Consider the following 8,979-nt stretch of genomic DNA (forward strand, 5'->3'; position numbering starts at 1 on the left):
TTAATTTGTCTTTTTGTTGGTAAAAGAACAAAGAAAGTTCTTCTTTGTAGGACACCAATCATCATTCCACTTGCCTTTTTCTGAAAGAGAGAGAAACATTATAAACAAGACTGATCTTGTTAATGCCCTGGAAAAAGATTACCTTGTTTTTATCTTGTCTTAGGTTCCTGTCTGTAAAATGTTTCTTCCTTCCTGTTTATCATTTGTTCATGTCTATCTTTCTTACACTCACATTCAGCTCACATTTAAAGGAAAACCACTGTAACTGTGGAACTTGTACATGTATGTAGATGCACTCAGTACTAATAATGAATATAATGGTGGGTTTCAGTGAATACAAAGGACATACAGTCACATGATGACTATTATTCACTCATATAGCAGCTTGTTTTAACTGGTTTTACGATTGATGGGTTTGACAACCCATTTTTAAACCTGTGACACAGGATAAAACTCCTCATCATCAGGTGACAAACTTTTACACAATTCTGAGCAAACTGGTTTTGACTAAATTGAAATAAATGATTGTGTGGATAAAGCATGTGTATCTGTTAGGACCAGTGACAGGCTAGAGATGAATGGCTTTCTGGAGTGAGCGTGTGTGTGTGTGTTCCTGTATGTGTGTAAAAAACAAACACAGTGGCTTTAGTTTGGTGAGGCAGATGTGAGTGCGTGAGTAAGTGTGCCCCATGTTGTCTGGTCTGTTACATGAGTGTGTTTCTGCTCTGTTTCACTGCTGTGGCTACAAGAGTAACGACAGTCAGTTTCACTGGCCAAGTGACTTCAGTAGTAATGTAACAGTGAAATAATAATAAAGTTTATTTATGTGTCAGAGCACAGAGTTTATTTCTCTCCCCTCTTTCACTGTTCCTCTCTTTCCCTCACCTAACATCTCTCTGATTCTCCACCCGTCCATCTTCCTATTCAATCACAACTACATTTCCCAACAACCCCCCCCTTTTTACCTTTCCAGTTCATCTCCAGACAGTCCTCTTTGTTGTGATTGTTGGGCTCTCCTGGAACCCAGGCCTGAAAGTCCCAGTTAGAGTCATCAATCCAGACCCACTTACCAGACTGAAAGACAGAGAGAAAGACAGAGCGAGAGACAGAGAGAGAGACAGAAAGACAGAGAGAGAGAGAGAATATCATTATGTCACACTTTTGTTACAAACCATTAATTAATCAGAATGAAAAAATATATATATAATCTTCATTTTCTTGGACTTTTCTTACTGACATTAAAAAACTCAAAGCCGCCCAACCAGATGCGAGGAGACTTTTTGTTGTACTTGAGCACGATACAGTTTAGATCGTTATTGGCCTGACTGCTGTGCACGGACGCCAGGTGACCACCAGGTGCCGCGTTCCTGCAGCGGAACTGTGGAAAGAGAGCGAAGCGTGAGGACACACTGGTCACTCAGGTCACCTCAAGACATTCCATGTCCAAAATGACCTATTAAAGACAAATCTGGTTTCTTCAAACCATGAATTACTGTATGACTACGGTTCTGAAATATAACATGAATTACCTCAGCGTCAGTAAAGTTCAGCAATTCGTTGAAATACATGACGCAGGAGTTGCCCACTTTGTACCAGTGTTCATAATTCTTCACATCACACGATCTGGGCATTTTCATGGAACAGCGTCTCAGGTGGTGAGTGTGGTCTACAGCCCCTTCAAAAGGACCAAATTGCAATGTTTTATTTATCTGTGATAACGACATTCAAAAGACTGAACTGTGTCACTTTACTCGGCATAATGTCTGATTTGCTCAGTTACCACTTCTCTGGCTTTCTTTACACTGTTAGCTTATTCCAAGATAATTTGACAGGTAGGACAATGAAAGGACTGTGTGAAGACCAAAGTGCAAAGAGATATAATAAAGCTATATTAAGTGACGCTGTGTGCTGCATGTCAATAATGATATAATGTTGTAATAGTACCTCTCTTAAAGGACCAAGACACACTGCTCCCTATCAGCAGACAGGTCATTAACAGGCTGGTAAAGTTCATTCTCCCTCCTCTCTGATGATTCTTCTGGCACAACAGGGCAGAGTCGCGGGTCACATATCACAGCAGTTCATAGAACTTTAGTTTTATGTGTGTTATTGTTTCAATATTCTCATGCACTGCTTAGCATTAGATTCAAATAGTGTCCACTTTTTTGTCAACTGTTCAACTGTTTCATTTAACATTAGTGAATCCTTTTTTTTTAAAAAAACGAGAAGGCACATACAAAGACACATATTTTTGGGCTGAAAAAATTGAAATTGAATTTTTGAAACAAACTTCCATTTTTCTTTCTGTGGTCATTTTTCAGATTCTTGTAGATGCTGATGTACAAAAGAATCGACTTACCAGATTAAGAAGGAGACGTCAGCTCTACTCTTCCTGTCCTCACTGTCCTCCTTCACTCCTCTTATATTGAGCTGTCTCTCCCCACCTCCCTCTGTATACGAGACCTTTTTTGGCCTCAGAGTCTCTGGGGGGGTTCTCAAAGAAAAAAAACCTGTTAAACAGACATAACAAACAAACAAATAAAAAACCTGTTGGTACACAACAGTTGTGAACACACAACACAATCACCCTACTGGTGTATGTGATCTAGCTTAGTCCCTCAAACCGTTTGGACTGTCAGAGGGAAGAACATGTCTAAGAACAGTGCAAACTCCATCTCAACTGGAAGAACACTTGACAAATGTACAAAAAAGCAGGATTTGCTTCTCTATGGGCTCCAGTCCCTGTGCTTTGTGTTCTACTCCACAAGAGATGAAGTTCAGTTTCATCATGGTGATGATGAGAAGCCTACAATGAGTCCACAGTGAAAACAAAGTGTGGCACATTGAAATTCAGAACTGCTTTGTTAGAAAATATTAATTAGTATGTCCCTTGAGAGGATCCAGGATTACCGTTGTGAGTTACTGAGGATAGAGCGTGACATATGCTCGCGTGGTTTTCTGTTTTTTCTCACTCTGATCCTAGTTCATGTGTTGGTCTGCTTTTGAGTTCCAGAACAAAGCAAAACTGTTACAACACTTACAACAATATGAAGATGAAATGATATTTCAGCCCAACACAAACTCTCATAGAGTTAACACATTTCATCAGGCCTTTCCCTAGTTGCTGAAGAACAAAAACACATGTAAGTGATCACTGGATATTTCACGAAGCTTTAGCAGTCATAAGTCCAGCTTCACCAGGAGGTGAAGCGATTGCCGTCTGCTGGTGTTTGGGATCCGCTGAATGCACTCCACCCTAACACACTGCGAAAGGCCTGGCAGTCTGGCCCTGATGGGTGAATAATCTGTGGAGAATAATTTCTAACACACTGTGGAAGGTCTAGTCTGCTCTGCCCTGGCCCTGATGGGTGAATAATCTGGGGAGAGTAATCTCCCCTGAATCTTTACGGTCAATGTGTCTCTCTGTGTCCAGCGCCTGGGTTGTTATGTCCTCTCTGAGTTTATCTGTTAGAGGTAAATATAAATATGTCACTGCCCAGAACCAGAGCCAGAGTAGATGAGAGATAAGGTCAGATAAGGTCATTATATGACAGAAACACCCTAACACCAGGCACCTAACACCTGCCCTACCCTAACATCTAGTACTATTGGCCCTTTTATTTATATCCTGTGTTAAGACTAAGCTGTAAATTATAGAAAAAAAGTTACCCATGCCTGTTGTGTTAGGGGCCACTGTGAACGCTTGACTGTGATGAGCAAATGATTTCTGTGTGAGTTTAGAGGTAGGCCTATGCTTCATTCTCTGTGGACTGGGATATATGCTTTATTTTCTGTGGACTGGGACGTATACATTGGATCTTTGTATTAGGTCATGGCATTGCCAGTTAGATTCTGGTTTAAAACCTCCTGGTCCCTGATACAGTCTGTGGGGCTATATGTCCAAACAAGGTGCCCAGGGCCTTTGGAATTAAAACAGCTTCAAAACATCACAGCTCCACCACCACAAAAACAGCCACACAACATCACTGCTCCATCAGCGAAAAAACAGCTCCACCAGCGAAAAAACAGCTCCACCACTGGACGTCACAGTGCCGATCAGGTTCTCTTCTGCATGATCATCTCTGTTTCTGTTTCATTTGGCCATCAAACCTGTTCTGTTGACACCAGAGGTTCTCCTTTTCGCAAGTCCTCTGAACAGCTTGTATGTATAGAGGTGGTGTCTAACTGTTGTTCTGGAGATTTGGAGACCCCAGTGATGCAACCAACCACTGCAGGTCTCCACCTGTGTCCCTTGGAGACATTCTTGCCTGTGAGCACCATCCTCTCCACTCTCCACATGGAGGCAAAATACACTTGTGTCCTCTTCTGGACAGGTTCATCACACCTCCAGTTTTAAACTTAATTATTACCCTAACAGTGGAGATGGGTATTTCAGATAGACAGACAGACAGACAGACAGACAGACAGAAAGATAGACAGACAGACATGCAGACAGATACATACATACATGAATACATACATACATATACTCACTCATTATCTAAGTCGTTTATCCTGATTAGCCTATCCCAGCGCTCATAGGGCAAAAGGCAGGGAAACACCCTGAACAGGTCGCCAGTCCATCGCAGGGCAGACACACAGACAAACACACTCACACACACATTCATACGTAGGGGCAATTTAGTGTCTCAAATTCACCTAACCTGCATGTCCTTGGACTGTGGGAGGAAACCGGAGTTCCTGGAGGAAACCCAAGCAGACAAGGGGAGATGAACTTGTTTTATTGCAGCAACCTGAGTAAATAACTCGCAACAGGTGACAACCCTAGAAAATTCCAGAAAAGTAAATATAAGACAATAAATACACCAATTGTAATAAGAGCGGAAAACAATGAATCGTGATAAGGGTGGAAAGTAACAGTGCAATGATGCCATTTACACAAGGTATTTTTATATATGTATGTAAACCAGTGTTAACTACACAAAGCAGTATGCACAGGTGAGGTTCACCAGTCACGTGAGCTCTATGTATATGAATATATAGCTTATAAATATAAATGGGTTATAAATATAAAGAGAAAGAAATAAATATCAACAAGTTGCATCCCCTACTCCTATGTCACTGCCTCAACGCGCCGCAGGATAAAACATCATTCAAACACGCCGCAGGATAAAACATAGTGTGTAGACTGGCATGTAAAGCTGTGTTTTTAGCCGTTGGCTGATTTATGCACGTCAGCAACCACTGGTCTCGTCCCAGTCATCTCAGTTATGTCATTCGCCACCATTGTCATGTTGATGGATGACTGTGGGAGTCTGGCCTGTGCTGGATGACTGCTGAAGAGTTCTCAAAGATATGCATGAACTTAAAAAAGGGTCAAATTGAAAGGGGAACATACCATATACCATATCTATTAAAATTTGTTTATAGGAATCCTGAATGCTGCCAATACATGTGACATGTACTTTGAGAGAAGATAACATTTTTTGAGATAATTTTGAGATGATTTTTTCATTGAGCAATTTTTATTTGATTGACGGGTTGGATTTCTCTCATCCTTTTGATAGAGCATCAAACTGTTAAACAATAATAATAAACAATAACAATAAAGTGGTAATGACAGGTGAGCTTCGACACTCACTTGCACTGTTACAAGCGAAACAACGAGAGAGGAGGCATGAATAAATAAATAAATAAATAAATGCCAAAGACTTCAGCCGAAACATCATTGAAGGACATTGGTTATATGATGTCTCCCTCTAGGGATGGGATATTGTGTTGCAAATCTGCAGATCCAGTTTTCTACCGTATCTGTCCATGAGCAAGAGTTATTGTAATTTATATCATGAAGACTGTTGCTATGTGTAGTTTAGAGAAAAAGCAGAAAGTTACTTATTGAACATTTATCACATAAGAGATGGCTGGAAATGGGCTTTTATCTGTTCATTAAAAAGGACGGACTATTTAAAAACAGTGCAGACATCTGGTAGGATATCGTTAGACAGTCACACTTAGTACGACCTTAAAACGTAACAGTGCATCTCTACGCGTAAAATCACAACATAAATGAATTTATATAAAGCAAAAAGCACTATACTTTCTGCCCTCTCTGTTGAACTGACCAACGTACAAAAAATTCACACCTTCATCAGTCTTTTATTCCTTTGACTTGTCCGTTTCACAGTTTCGGTCTTTTGGTTTCTAACACTGAGGCTGACGTCATGCATTTTACCTGCCTTACACCTGACAACATATTACTCTTTGTGCAAAATCCTTGTAAATGCCATATGTGTATTTGAAGCTGGGGACATTTGGATTTGAGATTGGTAGGCTTTAAGTTGCTATGGTAACGCTGGTAACAGTCCTTGTGGAAAATCTTTTGATACATTTTGGAGAATCCCATTGCAATTTAAAATGATCTACACCACGGGCTTAGGAGCTGTGCATTTCTTGTCTATTTCAGGGTCAGTCGTGAGTATGTGCAATAGCCCAATAACATAGCTACTCCCGCCCACGTGATGGCGCTATTGGGCACATATAGAGAGGATATAAAAACCCTCTTACAGTTTTTAACGATTGCTTACAGTTTTCCTCGATTGCTTAAACACATAAACTGGTTCCTTTAGCACAAAAACCTATACCCTTATGTCGTTCCCAAAACCACACAAGTATTTCCCATAACCATCAACCCTCTTCACCCGTTTCCACGTAGGGGTGTATGACCGCAACCCCTATGCACAGCAAAACCTCCTGGAGGCAACCGTGGATGCCTGTGGTGAAGTATCTATGGAGTCTATCCAGGGTTTTCTAAGGCACACAAGGGCATTTTTCCCACGCTGCCTGGCAAGAGCAAACATAATGTGTGATGCTGATGAGATATTATGGCATGACCCAGACCTGAGACGAGATGATGAGAACACTGATGCTGATTGTGATAGTGATACTGATGCTGAGTAACCTGTACATCTTACTGCATTTGGAAATAAAGCTTTTGGAACTTGGGTATTTTACTGTGCATGGACTCTTCCTTATGTAAGAGGTAGTTATTACAGTACTGTTTTGAATTTCTCTCGCCAAGGTGTTCCTGAAAGAGTTATCTGGATAGTCAGAACTGTGATTTTTAGAACATTTCAAATTATTTCTCTGAAAACCCATTCTAAACATTTTGGTAGCAGAGTTTTGAATGAATCCCTCCAGTGTGTAGCAAACAGTCATGTAGTCTGTGTTTTTGACAGTTTGCACGTTTTATCCGAGGGCAAAGTTTGAACTGGGCCCAGGAGTTAGATGTTTGTAGCGTTGGGTGTGTGTTTTTAAAATTGTGTGTAAAGATTTGAGAAAATGGTGAATCGTTCCAGGAATTGTGTCTAAGCAATTGAGAAAAACTGTAAGCACGATTTTGAAAACAGGGCTCATTTTGTGAAAACACTACACACAATTCACACAACCACACACACAAACAGCAGAACACCTCACATCTCTTGTAAAATGGCAACAGTAGAGTCCAGAGGAGGAGGAGTCGAAGTCATCACACCAGGCTGGCCAGGGGCTTCATCAATGGCCCACTGGCCAATTATGTTCTGGCCTCTTCATCAGACTGAACTGAGCTTCATCCACAAAAATGTATTCATGTATGCACCCCTGATCTGCATACATTACAATATAATGTAGCTTGACAGTAGTATGTAGTATAGTATTGTACCGTAAAGCTGCATTACTACTCAGGGCTGTATTTCATGCAGTCCAATGGCATTGTTTTCAGTCTCTTGCTTTGTGGAGAACATAAGATTCCTTCCATCCTCAGGTGATAGTCTTGCAATTCTACAAATCGGGAACGTTCATTTACAAAAATATACATGCAGTAAAAACAGTGATGGACTCCCCCACCAGTCTCCTTTATATTGGCAGAGTGATGTACTGAAACATCTGTATACAGTAAACTTTCAATGACCAAAAAAAAAGCCAGTTACCTGCTCTCTTCTCTGAATCCCCTGATTATGGCAGCCACAGAGAATCTTCTGAGATTGGGTTTTCCTCTTTGTCCTGCTTCTCTCATCGTCATTCCATGAACAACAACATGGTCTATCACAGTTGCTCGAACTTCATCTGAAATGACTGCTCTTGGTCTTGGTCTTGCCCTTCCTCGTCCTCCTCCTCTTCCTCCTCATACACCACCTCTTACACACACTCTTCCTCCTCTGTCTCTCAGATTGTTTCCATCCATTGTTGGGATCAACCCTCAACTCATCTGTGCACTCTGAACTGCCTTATATTGGTTTCATCACATCATTAGCAACGAGTGTGAACAGTTGTGAGTTGTTGTGTGTAAGCTGTGACATCTGTGCTGTAATTGTGTTTAACTTCTGCCCCCCATAGTTACCATTATGCATCATAAATGTGTGTTAGTGAGTGAGAATGTATTCAGAGTTTTGCAAAAAGAATAAATGAGATCTGTAAATTGTATCTGACTGGGTGAAAACTGTTGATGGTTTTGCCAAAAGAGCGATCGATTCAATAAATTGGTTCAGACCACTGAGCATTTGGGTTAGAGAATGGAGTTTAGTATTTTAGCAATACAGAAAAACTGCAAATGCAGCAAAAACATTTGTGGAAACAAAAAAGAAAGCTTGAATTACAAAAGAAAGAAAGAAAGAAAGAAAGAAAGAAACCCTGAGCATCATCTCTTTGCAAGGCTGGATCAGGTCAGAGCACTTCGTCCACATCACAGGCTATGTCCTCTCTCGCAAGACAGTGAGGGAAGAGTCTTCTTGAATGGTGAATCCATCCTTGCACGGATCCTGCATCAATTTGGTCACAGGTCACAGGCCTCCTCCGTGGCTTGAATGAGGGGTATCCTGACAGAGGGCTGGAGATCGTAAACCTTCCACCGCCATGCTGAAAAAAGCTCCTCAATGGGGTTAAGGAAGGGAGGGTGTGGTGGGAGGTATTGGAGTGAAAATTATGGATGCTGATGAAACCAGTTTTGGACCGGAGCTCTGCATCCATTTGGTCTTCTGTTGT

General features: G+C 41.1%; 1 protein-coding gene across 1 annotated transcript; it reads right to left on the bottom strand.

The window, feature by feature from the left end:
- LOC115820576 (lectin-like) lies at positions 1-4,299 on the bottom strand. Its single transcript, XM_030784199.1, has 6 exons — positions 4,244-4,299; positions 2,706-2,806; positions 1,530-1,675; positions 1,238-1,378; positions 966-1,074; positions 1-80 (listed from the first exon to the last, which is right to left on the bottom strand). The coding sequence occupies exons 1-6, from the start codon at positions 4,297-4,299 to the stop codon at positions 1-3; spliced, it is 633 nt and encodes a 210-aa protein (XP_030640059.1).
- Positions 4,300-8,979: the final 4,680 nt, after the last annotated feature.

Source organism: Chanos chanos, chromosome 9, assembly GCF_902362185.1.
Source record: "Chanos chanos chromosome 9, fChaCha1.1, whole genome shotgun sequence".
NCBI lineage: Eukaryota > Metazoa > Chordata > Actinopteri > Gonorynchiformes > Chanidae > Chanos > Chanos chanos.

Bases quoted from the DNA above. Each gene is read 5' to 3' on its own strand.
- LOC115820576 (XM_030784199.1), bottom strand. From the start codon at position 4,299: ATGTGGAGAGTGGAGAGGATGGTGCTCACAGGCAAGAATGTCTCCAAG. The intron at 2,807-4,243 runs GTGGAGACCTGC...GACTCATTGTAG, and splicing joins AATGTCTCCAAGGGACACAG to GCTTCTCATCATCACCATGA. The intron at 1,075-1,237 runs GTCAGTAAGAAA...TCTGTCTTTCAG, and splicing joins GCGGCTTTGAGTTTTTTAAT to TCTGGTAAGTGGGTCTGGAT.